Below are 14,572 nucleotides of genomic sequence, written 5' to 3'. Positions count from 1 at the left end.
ATTTACACACAGCAACATTTACTGTACACGTCACCGCCCGGCTCTTTATCATGTACGAGTTTATCATGGCACAGTTTGATCATACGATCAATGGCACAATGCCACCAGCGAGGGGAAAGTGTTTTATGGAAAGGCGCGTTTTTTTACGTTTATACCTGCATGAATGAGTAAACATAATGTACATCAGTATGTCTTTTACAATGAAGGTGAAGTACAGGACACAGAAAACAGATTTGGGGATTGCCTAATATGCATAAAAGAAAAATAAAACGCATAAATGTGTACAAGCAGTAGGGTACAAACAAATCAAATAAAAAGCTATATTTTTAATTTGAAAGAATATCAACTAATAAAATACGTAGCTTAAACCCAAAGCCACCAAGATTAAGACCCCCTAAAGTTTAAGGTAACACTTCATTTTACAGCGTCTTTGTTACTCATTACATATGTAATTCATTTTAGTATTAACTAGGGCTGTCACGGTTATGACATTTGGCTGACGGTTAATTGCCTAATAAATTGTGCCGATTATGACGATTAATTGACAGTTTTATTGCTTTGACATTTAATTCTCATACTTTTTTTGTTTGTTCATGAAATCATTTTTTTGGCAGTTAATATTAATACACATATCACATATTTAAAAGTAATTATTTAATGAATATATCTTTCAAAAACTAAAAAACAAATAAAATAAAAGATATAAACACAATAAAGTGTCTGAAAAATAACTAAAAATAAAAATGCATCAAAAAAATAATCTGACCATACCAGAACCAGCCTTAAATAGTAGTTAATCCTACTAAGGTCATATTAGTAATGGACCACATGTTACTGTTTATCAAAGTTTTGCAGCATTTCCTTTACGGCAGTTTTTTCAAAATATTGAATGGCTTTGCAATGTATCTTGTTACCCTGTCAGTTAAGGAGCGCCATGATACTGTCTCGTTTATACAGGCGCTGCAGCTCCCCCTTGTGTTTTTTAGAGAGATATGCAATCATTGCGGTGATCTGAAATCATTGCGATGAGGTCAAATAATTGCGGTGAGACGATTATTCAATCATTGTGACAGCCCTAGTATTAACAGTAAATTATGCATGATTACATGCAGCTAAACCCAACCCCAAAACTAACCCCAACCTTAAACCCAATCCTATAGTAAGTTCATTTAAGATGTAGCTTATAATTACGCAAAAAAATCTGTAAGGAAACTGCAGTGGTCTTTTACGGTTTTCACATTGAAAAACAATTGTTTATTTGAACGTCACCTTTATGAATTTGCCAATTTTCCGCATTATACAAAGCAAAGACAATTTACAGATACAAAATGCAGACAAATGATATGCAATCATTTCTTGGATGGCAAACAAGTAGTTGTACATGAAAAAAATAAACGAACAAATAAAACAACAATGCAAAAGTTCGTACAAAGAACGTTTGAGGTCAAACGCCGAACGGTTCTCATCCGATAAATTCATTGTCATTTATATCTCTAAATCACAGCGTAACGTCGTGAACAAAAGACATTACACTTTCATTGAAAAGAAAACTATATACATTGATAACGTTAAATCCGTAATGTACATGAATAGTAAAAGTTTACAGTCAAAAAAGTAATTAAATTTGCCCTCCCTATTTCGACTAAAAAAATAGAAATTAATATCTCTAAGTGTAATACTTTTTCCTTTTAAAAACAATAAAACACATACAATGCCTTGTGCTCAACCTGCCGTTTTCTAGCTCGCCGATTTTGTTTTTACGTTACTTGGGTTTATGCGAAAGCATAACAGTATTTATCAAAATTATACTCTCTTCTTTTTTATTTATTTATTTTTTTTACATTGGGAGCTGCCAAAATTGTTTTGGATTTGAATCTATCCGAGCGGTTTGTTGAGCGCACACAAGCCGGAGCAAAAAGTAAAGGCAGGTTCAGCTTAATTGAAAATGGAAACAAACAAATGAACAAGAAAATCATTCACGTACACCAATACAGTAATAACTCAGCAAAAGATGTGTTAACCTTTAAGGTTATCTGTATATATATTGAAAAAACACATTTGTACAACAGGTTGGTTTATAACTCTGAAGATGGGTAAAGTTTGTTGGCTTGGAGGATACTAAGGTTTGTGCAAGGCACTATGGATCAAAGCCATAGACAAGCATTGGTTGTCCACCAGGGGGCATTCGATCTATTCCCCGAAACGAAATATGCAACATGCTTTAAAACGCACAGCTTGCATCCAAATGTGTTTCAGCAGTTTCTGTTTGGTTTTGCAGATGCTAGCGGTAAAAATTGATGCTCCTCCAAAAAGAAACGAAACCCTAAACCTCACCCCCCTGAGGATATAACTTTCTTCTATGGCACATAGGATTGTCCAGAAATCTATGAAGAAGATGCATGTGAAAGGAGAGGCAGATAAAGTCTGTGTGTACTATAAACTATGGCATTGATAGAAAAATTCACAGTAGAAACACAGATGCACATGGGAAATAAAAGACACAACATTGACAAAAATCACATTTGGAGCAAACAAACAAACACAAAGGAACAGTGAATAGATTTTCTGCAGTTGAGCCTTGAACTTGGGGCAACAGAGATCGGACCTTTTTCTGTAAGATATCCACAAAGCAAATCACAAAACCTACAGCTACACTACAGCTATATAGCCGATGAAAGGAGGTTTTGTGGGAGCTTTCGAGTCAAAAACTGTGATTCAGTGGCGATTTAAAACATTCGTTTCCCAACAATACAAAAGTTTGTTTCGGCTTAAATCAGAAAACATCAAGGACATGAACAGTGGCTTTAATAAAGATAAATTTTATAATTTAAATAAGTGCTTTTTTAAAGTCGAGGAAATAATACCCCATAATACCTGATCAGTGAGCACATCCTATACAATAAATATAGGCATATTTTTATGTTAGAAATACTACGGTATTTCGATAATCGTACAATTTTTAAGCGAATAACCTGGCTCTGACTCGAAAAAGGACCCGTCAAAAGGAATCTTTGGGTTCAAAGCTTCCCAAAGCAAAGGGAAAATTAAAATAATAATAAAAACATTCGTCATTTTTTGAAATCGCGAAGATTTTAAACTAGTGGACGAATTGAGAATTGCAGAGGTGTGGTTTTCGCCGGTCAGCGTGCCCCGAAACAAACCAAATCGGTCCGAGAAACTGTAATAACTACAAAGAGATGCAACACGGCTCTTATACATTTCTAACAACATATTGAGGTAGACTGTGTCCAAAAACCAACAGAAAGATATTAGCACTAATAAACATGCCGCATGTTCGACCTATCCAGCTGTCTCAAAGAATAAACACCTAAAATGACGAAAGTTTTACCCGCCTTAAAGTATTGTAATAAAAGCTAGCTGGGATTTACATAATTACGAGGATCGTAAAATAAATAAAATATCAATATCTGCCTTTTCGAAGATATGGTAATCTTGTTACGTAGGAAAAACTGTAAAGATGTCTGTTAAATGCTACAGCAAAAAATGTTTGAAAAATACCACTTCGTAGTGGTGTACTGTACGTAGTACTAGGTTTATAATCTTTCTGATATGTACACACCCAAAGCAAATCTGGTAAGACAGAGAAAGGGAACATTTTTATCATGTTAACGCAATAACGTCTTGAGAGTATTGTCGAGAAACAAAACGTGAAATAGCGAAAACGTTCAAAATCCGAAAAGCAGAAATTTTATCCTTGTTTCGTCTCATTTTTCTCAAAACCACCAACAAATAAATATACATACATACATGAACACAAACACGCACACATACATGAAATGTGCACATTTTTGATGACGACCAAGAGAGTCCAGTAAAAACGTAATTCATATTTTGCCATCAGAGAAGGCACGAAGTGGAGAAATTAGAAATTAGCTGTGAACATGAGCAGTGCTTCCTCCGTTTAGTGAAGGGGATTTAGAGGAAAAGTTGAAAATAAAGTTCTCAAACTTCTGTCCTGGTTGTCTTTTATGATTTCCCTTATTCAGAACTAAAGCGTAAGGCTATTTGCAATAAAGGCAAAACGAACCGACAATAAACAATGCAAACTACACTTAACAAGTACTTCAAACTAGATGTTTAAGCTATTGACTGATTTGTTTCAAATATCGTCCAATATTTTTGATATATGCAACTAAAGAATGCAAATTTACTTTCTGTTAACAACTAACAAATTAGCATTCCTTAGAAGTGAACTTTAATTTTTACGCCTAAAAATCCAGGTTAACCGCCAAACGTGCCCAAGACAAACTTTTATGTCCCACTAACTCCATTCCCAAAACATTCGCTACTACACCAGACAAAATTCCAAGGATAAAATTCAGGGCAAACCTGAATTTTAATCAAAAGAAACTAATTAGCGTAAATTTAGTATTTATTTCAGTTAAATTTCAATTTTTGAATTTAAACGTTCCCACCAAACAAAAAATGCTCCCCCTCTGTATGTCGAATATCGACGCAATTCGACCTGCGCGGTAATGCACTTTTCTTTTTGGTTAGACATAAAAAACAACGCATTAAAAAAAAGAGACACTATTTGCAAAAAATATCGTATAATCAAAGCCTCTGATGAAAAACATTAGAAAAGACAATAGAATTATGTACAAAAGTTCAGATGTCGTGAACATTTAAAATACTGATGATACCAATCAATATTTTATATAGATATATATATAAATTTGTGTGTATATATTTAATACCCACTATATATGCAGTAGCAGCAGCTATTGGTCAGTCTGAAGAAATCCCGTCCGATTCGTAACTGTTAAATATCCTTCAGCCGGTATAAAGGACACAGGAGTAAAAAGCTCAGAGAAAAGTGTAAATCAAACATAACGCAAATAAATTAAAACTCATTCATCCGTACGCAAATAACATCCGGGTGAAGTCAGGACAAAATAATTCCCCAATGAAAACAAATGTTTGTTCTAAAAGAATATATGCCATCGTACAGTTCCACAATGAAGTCATTGTTCTTGTGAAATGATCACGCATTAATAGACTCCTTAATGTGTTCATAGGCCACGTAACAAAAGGCCACTATCTTAAAAGATTTCCATCAAAAAAAAAACAGGAACGGGAAATAAGCATCCAAGGGAAAAGGAAGTTGATTGAGGTGATGTAGCCGAAGCAGCTTTCTGGTTGATTTAGTCACGTTCACAGTTTCTATTTCCCCCCACACCAAGCCGTCTTGGAAACTTGGCGTAAAAGTGTAAAATCGGAAAGCAGATCTGCGTTTCTGACGGGGGAAAAGTCTGCATCCTCGTAACCATGCAAGTGTACTGACGAGAAGGTAACGACAACAAAAAAGACCTGAGATTCGTATCGTTTATTTCTTTGAGGGCCTCTGCAAAAATAAATCGTCCTTTTTAAAAACGAAAGAAAAGGCTAAACGTTAGGACGGACTCGATCGGGGAAAAGACAATATTCGCCCGTTTTTTCCACCGTTCATATGCGTATAGGGCACGTGCTCCTCGTAATTGCCCCGTAGGCCCACAGAAGGGCCGTTGTCTCTACTGCTGAGGCTCTCCTCTCTTTGGGAGCACGATGAAGGGTCCAGTGGAATGCTCTCCATGTTCTCGAAGTCCATGTCGAAATCCTCGCTCTCCGGCGGTTTGTTCTCCTCGCTGTAGAAGAAGGAGACCTCTTGGAAGCTCGGATGCAGGTCGTCCTTCATCATCTCGATGATTTCTTGGAAGGTGGGCCGCATCTTGGGGTTGTACTGCCAACACATCTGCATGAGGTTGTGCCTAGAGAGAGAAAACAAACCAGACAAACCATCAACATCAAGAAAGGCTGCGTCCGAAATCGCATACAGTAGGTTATAGGCAATTCCCATATATTCCCAGTTTATTCCCATTAATTCCCATATATTCCTATTAATTTCCATATATTCCCGTTAATTCCATATATATTCCTCCTGTTTATTCCCATATATTACGTTAATTCCATATATATTCCTGTTTATTCCCATATATTACCATTAGTTCCCATATATTCACATAAATTCACATACATTCCTGTTTTTCACATATATTACCGTTAATTACCACGTCATATATTCCCGTCAATTCCATATATATTTCTGTTTATTCCCATATATTGCCGTTAATTCCCATATATTTCCATTAATTCCCATATATTCCCGTTTATTCCCATTAATTCACATAGATTCCAATTAATTCACGTATATTCCCGTTAATTCACATATATTTTCCGCTAATTCACACATTTCCGTTAATTCACATATATTCCCATTAATTCACATATATTCCTGTTAATTCACACATATTCCCTTTAATTCACATATATTCCCATTAATTCCCATGAATTTATACACCTACTTACCCTACCTACACCTACTTGAAAGTTCATTCCCTTGGAAAGGAAATTCCCCAGAATTTTGAAAACCCTACCTACACCTACTTGAAAGTTCATGACAAGATATTCTCTCATACTTACATCCTCTCTGGGCAGTTCTCTGGTCTGTCCAAGTATCCTCCGTCCATGACGAATTTAAGGACCTGCTCGTTGGACAGTCCCTGGTAAGGCTGCTCGGCAAGCGTGTTTATTTCCCATAATACCACTCCAAAAGACCTGAAGTCAACACAAGAAGGGAATATTACAGTATTGACAGATGGACTGAACATTTAGTGAATCCTGGGAGATGCATTCAGTCTTTGGTTTCTTCAAATATTTCTGGCTTTTTAGCAATGCACACTTCTGCTAGTTCCTCTCCCGTGAAGAAACCATGTTAGAAAGAAATATTGCAGAAACGTAATAGTAAACAAGAGTGTAATACCCACCAGCAGTCTGAGTGAGCGGTGAAAACGCCGTCTTTAAGCGACTCTGGTGCCATCCATCTGACGGGTAGAAGCCCCTTGCCACCCTTACGATAGTAGTCAGTCTCGTAGATGTCTCGGGTCATACCAAAATCTGCAATGAACCAACATTACAGTGTGTTAACATCTTTTAAAATGTAGTTTGTGACCCATGAATTTTATTTTCAGAATTTGTTTTTATTTTCATTCGATCATACTTGGTTATTCAACTTAAAACCAAACCCTCACAGGTCTAAAAACGGACTAAATTAAAAAAAAATCTATACCTCCTATTTTCACGGTGTAATCTTCGGCCACCATGCAGTTTCTGGCTGCCAGGTCTCTGTGCACAAACTTTTTAGCGTTGAGGTAAGCCATGCCATCTGCTATCTCCGCTGACATCTGGATCATCTCTTTCAAGGTAGGTGGTGGACGTCCTGGGTTATTCTTATAAAAAACAAACAAATGGTCATTCCTGCAGGTCATTATAGACACATATATTTTAAAAAGTTGTGCATCGAGTTATTCTGCATATCTGGCATGTAGGTGTAACATAAGTAAGAGCTTGAACCTGCAGGATGGACAACTTACCTCAGCATCAGGTCTGAGGTTGCGCAAGTAGCTCTTCAGATCTCCGTGGGTCATCAGTTCCATCACAACCAATGTCGGCTGTCCTTTAGACACCACGCCTAGCAAACGGACCTAGACGAAGATAAAACAAGCAATTTTAGTGTCTAAAACGCTAACGAACACTTACGGTCGTAATGGTTGGCGTATGACCGTAATCGCTCACCACATGATGACAACTAAAAGCTTTCATGACAGACGCTTCGTTGAGGAACTCGATCCTCTCGCGCAGGCTCGCCGACTCGTTGACGGTTTTCACGGCCACTCGTGTCTCAGGTTCGCCCTTTATGATGTCCTTGGCGATGCCTTCGTAAACCATCCCGAACGATCCTTGACCGAGTTCTCGAAGAACGTTGATCATTTCCCGGGGCACCTCCCATTCGTCTGGAATATACACTGAGAACATACACAGAAAAACGTAATACTACATAATATCAACTGTTGACGCCTTTTAAAGTTGCATCTCTATTTCAAAATTCTGACTTACCATCATTTGCACTAAGGTACTCTGGGTTCGAGGATGCAATCAAAGGTCCAGTCGGTCCTTCAGTTTGCCTGAAGAAAAAGGCATTCATATTTCAGACCATTATCTCTGCTAAACAGCGGCTTTAAGATATGTTTCTACATACTTCTTCCTAAGAACGAAGACGACTGTAGAGGCCAGAATCAGCAGGACGATGATACAGATGACAGGACCGATGATGACTTTCATGTTCATTTCCCCTGCAAAACGCATATCGAATTAGAGACTCAAATGTCACAAGATCACGATAGATAAAACAGTAAAACGGTCAAGCTTACTGTCTGGAACGAAGAAGTATGTGGGTTCGGTCCAGGAGCCGTTGCCGGCCAGCGAGGTAGCGCGGACTCTCACACTGTAATTCCCAGGATAACCCACTCTTAATCGACATCCGTGGTTCTTCTCATAATTGATTCTCGACACGCATATTTGATCCTCCTAAGACATTGAAAATAAGTAGAAGTCAACAATAAATAATACTAGAAGATAACTTAAAGTAGGGCTTCCTACTAAAAGACATGCACACACACAGCTACTTCATTGATGTCTTTCTAGTTTCTAGAAATTTGGAAAATAGCATTATTGTTACTAATTTTAAATTGTATAGATATTGTAATAGTATCGCTATCGTTAATCTCTTAGGCAAGTGAAAAATGTTATATTATGACCTGGCATATTTTCAATTCCAGTTTGTCAAACATTAAACCACTTGATCACAGATTAACCAATCAGAATCAAGAATTCTAGAGCAACCCATAATACCAAGTTTCCACTGTTGCGTTAATTTCAGAAGAACAATAAAAAACACCTACGTAGTTATCGGACATCCTGAGATACTTGACTTCGTACAATATGATCATTCCATTGGGCGCTTTCGGTTCCTGCCATTTGATATAGACAAACTCCGGTTCATCGGGAAACATTTCGTGCGTCACCGGTTCAACGATGTCATCCGCTTTTGCTAGAACACAATTGATAAAAAGAAGTTGACTCACAAGAACACAAATTCAAATCTTTGGTACACAACACCTTTAAATCTTGTTAAGGGTAACACCAACCGTTCAGTAAATACTACCTTCAGGCAAAGTGCCGGCGTTGACGTATGTAGCTGAGCTACAGCGGCTCTCATCCGTGGGATGGTTGCAAGCTTGGATCTCGATGTTGTAGCTGGTAAAGTGATGCAAGTTGGAGATGACGATGGCCTCTTTGGCACTGACCAACTTCTTGATTTTGGCTTCCGTGCTCCGAGTAGGGGTAGTGTCGAACAGGCTGGGAGGCGTTATCTGAAAGGTCGGTACGGTGGCATTGGCCACGCCCACCGAGCGACGTCGCCGGCTGGGTCTGTGGGTTGAGTTTGAAGCAAATGTGAGTATCAGAGCAGAGGGAATCTATTTCTGGAGATACCTCAAACATCAATGCTAAATGATTTTATGACTTAAGTTAAAAAACACCATACTGAAAAGACCAGCTAAAACCGAAGCAGTTCAACTGGTCTCCCAGCCTGGTTTAGCTGGTGTAGCAGGCTGTGATTTTAAACACCAGCTGACCCACCAAGCTTGACCAGGATGGAAGCTTGTCTTATGGTGCTCTTTCATTGCATAGTACCCCACGGTTTGATTTGGGTCGGGTCGGCTTACTTTTGTGAGCTTTTCCACTGGGTGCAGTACGTAGTACCCAATACTTTTTTCAGTGCCACCCCGGTCTGGGTTCCAAGCAACCCGAGCTGATACCAAAAAACACTGTAGATCACTGATTGGTCTGAGAGAATCGTCACTACCAGCGTCATCGCTACAATGTAAAAGTTACTAAACTCGATGGAAAAGCTAACCAAGCCAAAGTGACGTGAGCTGACCTGACCCAAACCAAACCATGGGGCACTATGCGATGGAAAAGCGCCATTAGCTGGTTTAAGCTGGTCCTCACAGCCTGGCAAAGCTGGTCTTTCAGCCTGGTCAAGCTAGTGGGTCAGTTGGTCTCCAAGCCTAACCAGCTAAAAAGTGGCCAAAACCCCTTTAAAACCAGCTTGCTATACCAGCTGAGCTAGCCAAATTCAGCATGGGAGATTTTCAGTAGGGCAAAGAACAATCATTAGCAGACTATGACCTTTAAAAGACATGCTTTGAAATCTGAAAGCTGACTGAAACAGTAAACTTAAGAAACAGTAGATGGAGCCATAGATCTTTGAGGCTCAGTACCGCAGTAAAGCCACATTTGATACTACAGCATTCTCTTAGTTCAGCCCAAAACAAAATGAAACCACAGGAGGAACGTTACTGGGGAGATATTAGCCCACATGGCTGCGCTCCAGACCAGCACATCTGATGATAATATCGGGGCTGGACTGTTTCTATGATGGGTTTCACAGGAGGAAACCATTAAACCAAACTGCATGCTTCAAAAAGGAAATGCACAAGGTGTACCACATACAGCGGCTTACAAGCAGAAAAAACATGTTGGGGTCAAAAACATCTGTGACTTTGTTTAGTAAAGCCACCGTGAAAATGAGGGACTCGTTGGGACTTCTTGGTGGACATCAAGTGGCTGTCAGCTCTGATCTACTCTTTTACTTAAAACACCATGGTTGGAAGCGGTATAAAAGTTTTAATGAAAAAGAAAACTTTCTAATAATGGGTAAACATTTTGTATCAACATGAAGCAGTATGTGCAACCCATTATACTTTCGTAACATGATATATTCAACTACACCAAAAATGCTAGGCTGGATCTATTGAAAATGTATTGAATGGTGATCTTTGAAGTTTGCAAACCCAACATGGGACAAAACAGGAGGAATCGTATTGCAACGTACTTGGGTTCAAAGACTTCATTGTGGAGGTAGTTCTCAAACGTCTTGCGAAATTCTGACTCCTCGGCTTCTTTCTTCAGCTGGGTCTCTGTTTTGGGGCAGGTACAGCATTGGTCAGTCTTGCCGGGCACATCGGTTTTGTTCCACTTTTCTTCATCCTCACTGTTATGGCGTGGTGGCGTCCGGGATGGCACTTTCATCCCTGTACAGAGATAGAGGAGACTTGACGTCAAAGTCTCGAGGGGCTCGTCTTTAAATATTTTCAGACCGTGCAGACGTACCTTTTTGGCAGTAGTCAATGTTTTCGATGATTTCTTCCTTTTTCTGGCAGGAGATCAGGTAGTGGGAGATGTTGCCGTTGGGATCGGAGGGCGGCTTCCACTTGAGGATGATCTGCGAGGAGGAGTTGGAGAAGTTGGTGGGGTCCAGAGGTACAGAGGGTTCTGTTACAGTGGAAACAGAGCAGGACAACGTCAAGCCATGCGAGAAAACTAGCGTTCTCGAATGACAAGCTTTCACGAGTCATTGAGTTCCCGTAACGCACCAAACCCCCAAATAAAATGCTAATCAACGGTGAGAAAAGAAAGCATCAAGGCTCAACATGTCAGCATGGCAACTAAGCAGGTGACAGTATCGATAACGTAACATTTATTACAGGGCCAATCCTTCGCTTGGGTGATGGTTATGAATCAACCCAGCTTTTTAACTTACGGGTTGCATTGGTGCGGACGTAGATGATCTCGCTCTTGGCCCCGCGGACCTGGTGGTCATCAGAGGCGGCGAGCTGCGTTTTGACCATGATGGCATACTGGGTCCAGGGTTTGAGGGGCACAATGAGATAAGCTGGATCTTTCTGGCCGTTGCCCTCAGCGCCGCGTTGAGGAGGCTCCACATCGGCAATCGCCCAGCTGTTGGATCCACAAGCATCCTGTCCGTCGTATTCGGTCACGTTCCTATAAGGCCTGAAAGGAAGCGAAATATAAAACTTTATTAACTAGTAAATGGTTGATATAGGGGTCAGTAAACCAAATATATCATTGGCGACAGCTGAAGTAAACACTTACGCTTCCTTATAAAAGACCATGAATCCCAGCAGATCTCTGAAATCTGGTGGCCAGAATGCCTCCCATCTTATGATGATCATGTTGTGAGTTGTGCGGATCTGAGTAAACCGGAGGACTTGATTTTCACCTGTAAAAGATGATCAGAATTAGGTTTGGTTTGACATGAACATGGTTAACTTAAAATTCAACGACATTTCAAGGACTTTTCAGGTGCAATACCCTCAAATTTAAGGACTAAACGTGGGGACACATTTCAAGTGAGAGCAAGGTTACATCGTGTTACCTTTTAAGATACATTATTACAGTTCCCTTTTCGAGGGAACTCGCGCTGCGTCACTGCGGTGACACTTTGTGGACGCCTCCAGGGATAAGTGCGTCTGAATGTGTATATCAAATTAAACCAATCGTGAGGCTTAATGACAAAGACAGGGTGAAGTGGGAGCCAGGAAGTATATCGCTATCTGAAATATTTCCAAAGACGGCGTTACAGGGACGCATGAAGTATGGCAAAGGAGACGCAGCGTCTCGTTCCCTTCTCAGGGAACAACAATTACAAACGTAACCCGAGACGGGTTTCATGTGTCAAACACAACTATGCAAAAAAGCATTTTGGTATGAATCAACATTTGCATGCAGAAGATATAAGCATTTAAAGTGAACAGTTTAGCACGTGTGATGAAATTTTATGATATTCTCCTACACTACACAGGGAATAATATGGATTTTTTTCCAAAAAACTTGTTGCATAAAACAGATTCAAGCACTTTCAATGACCTGTATCCATGTATATTTTTAATAACTTCCCGGGGCCTTGCATTTCCCTCCCAGATTCACAAACTTTCAAGGATTTCAAGGACCCGTGGGAACCCTGCATAATGAATATGACAGATAACGTGAGCCTTACAGAATGCCTGGTCTCCATAAGTAGGGATGATGATATCGTTTTTGGGTATCCTGTCCTTGGTCCCGGTGACCTCCTCCATTCTGAGGATCTCAGCTTTGCAGAGCTTAGAGTTATGGTGAAAGAACATCCGGCCATTAGTGATGGTCAGGTTGTGTTTGGACCATTCCCAAAGTTGTCTCAGGTTCGGGTTGTCCAGGGCGTAGAAGGAATAGATCCTGTAAGAACAAATAATGCACTTTTAAGACCAAAATATCATCTGAATTTGATTAATAATTTGCAACATTTTTGCGAAATCACATCTGTTTACTCGATTAACAAAAGTGTGCCATATCTGCTGACAGCCTGTCAATAGGCAATAAACACGATTTCTACTGGTCTTACCCGGATTCCAGGGTTTCACCGCGAATAACGCGGAGCTTGCGAAGAAAGGAAAGCGAGACGAGGGCGTACGCCCTGCGAATGCTCAGGTAGCCCGTGATCTCCTCCAGTTGGCCCAAACTGGACTCCAGCTCGGCAGCGATATTATCTGGAGGAACAGAACAAAAATGTTAAAACCAGAAAAAACCCATCAGGCATGTACCTAATGCTTATTTAATGTAAAATATATGTATTAAACGTATGGAATAAAAATGTGTCAGTGACGTGACGTTAATTATTTTGTGTCTGTATGGATAAATTAAAAGTAAAAGGGTTTTGCAGATTACTTGCATACATTCTCTTTTTTGAGGACAAAGTCAAAAATTCTGGTTTTATTTCATTTTGAAAGAATATTTGGAGGATAATTGCAAAAATGTCAATGTGGTGTAATCGGTCCGTGTCAATTGGTGTAACTAGTATTTTTTTTTAAATTAAAACGTAAATTTATTCATAAAAAATGTGGAATAAAATATAATCATCTAGTTTAGTGTATTATGTTTTTTTACATACATTTTTACATCATTTGTCAAAGATTATTTAGAAAACAGAGCTGTTTTCAAGCATATGTCAGGACAAATATTACAAAAACGCATTCAAATTTACATTTAGAAATAACTAATGAAATTATATTTTAAAAAGATATTTTTGTTGTTGTTGATGATTATGCTTGCATGCCATCAAGGTAGATAAAATATTAAATATTTCTCATTCTTTGGCGCAACCGGAGGTTACACCATTTGACATTTTCAGTTTCATTCAGTCAAATGTAATTTTTTATTGCATAAAATTAACATAAATACACTGTGCATTAAAATAAACCTGATGCATGCTTTTTGATAACAAATTTAGTGCTGGGCAAAGATTAATCGCGATAAATCGCATACAAAATAAAAGTGATTTTTTTGCATAATATATGTGCGTGTACTGTGTCTAATTATTATGTATATTTAACCACACACACAGTCATATTTTCATTTCAGAATTGTTTTATTTATATATCGTTTTTTATTTATCTTTAATATAGATTATATAAAAATATAAATAAATATATATAAACATGTAAATGTTTCTTAAATACATACATAAATGTGTGTGTATATATTTATACATAATAATTAGACACAGCACACACTCATATATTATACCAATAATCACTTTTATTTTGTATGCGATTAATCGCGATTAATCTTTGCCTAGCACTAAAATATATATATTTTAAAAACGTTTCTGACATTTATTTGGGACTGTAGTCCGATAAAAGTATTAAAATGTCCGCACAATTTAATAAAATTTGTTATGCTTAACAATTTGAGTTTAAAGTCGAACTGGACATGAGTCGTAACAGAGAAATTCTGTGTATCAGACTGATATATTTGCAATAAATGTCATGAGGGA

At 38.6% G+C, this 14,572-nt stretch overlaps 1 protein-coding gene across 1 annotated transcript in view; it reads right to left on the bottom strand.

The window, feature by feature from the left end:
- Positions 1-1,218: 1,218 nt before the first annotated feature.
- The window catches only part of insrb (insulin receptor b), a 73,810-nt gene continuing 60,456 nt past the window's right edge, over positions 1,219-14,572 (bottom strand). Inside the window, exons 5-21 of the mRNA XM_055218579.2 lie at positions 13,142-13,286; positions 12,761-12,975; positions 11,857-11,983; positions 11,504-11,754; positions 11,074-11,235; positions 10,796-10,994; positions 9,062-9,327; positions 8,799-8,947; positions 8,268-8,424; positions 8,096-8,189; positions 7,954-8,021; positions 7,633-7,862; positions 7,431-7,541; positions 7,127-7,286; positions 6,825-6,954; positions 6,481-6,615; positions 1,219-5,768 (exon numbers count right to left, since the gene is read on the bottom strand). Coding sequence (XP_055074554.2) covers positions 5,414-5,768; positions 6,481-6,615; positions 6,825-6,954; positions 7,127-7,286; positions 7,431-7,541; positions 7,633-7,862; positions 7,954-8,021; positions 8,096-8,189; positions 8,268-8,424; positions 8,799-8,947; positions 9,062-9,327; positions 10,796-10,994; positions 11,074-11,235; positions 11,504-11,754; positions 11,857-11,983; positions 12,761-12,975; positions 13,142-13,286 — 2,954 coding nt within the window. The 3' untranslated portion in view covers positions 1,219-5,413. The remainder of the gene's footprint in view (positions 5,769-6,480; positions 6,616-6,824; positions 6,955-7,126; positions 7,287-7,430; positions 7,542-7,632; positions 7,863-7,953; positions 8,022-8,095; positions 8,190-8,267; positions 8,425-8,798; positions 8,948-9,061; positions 9,328-10,795; positions 10,995-11,073; positions 11,236-11,503; positions 11,755-11,856; positions 11,984-12,760; positions 12,976-13,141; positions 13,287-14,572) is intronic.

Source organism: Misgurnus anguillicaudatus, chromosome 23 (assembly GCF_027580225.2).
Source record: "Misgurnus anguillicaudatus chromosome 23, ASM2758022v2, whole genome shotgun sequence".
Lineage (NCBI taxonomy): Eukaryota > Metazoa > Chordata > Actinopteri > Cypriniformes > Cobitidae > Misgurnus > Misgurnus anguillicaudatus.
This window is presented reverse-complemented; position numbering and strand designations above follow the sequence as displayed.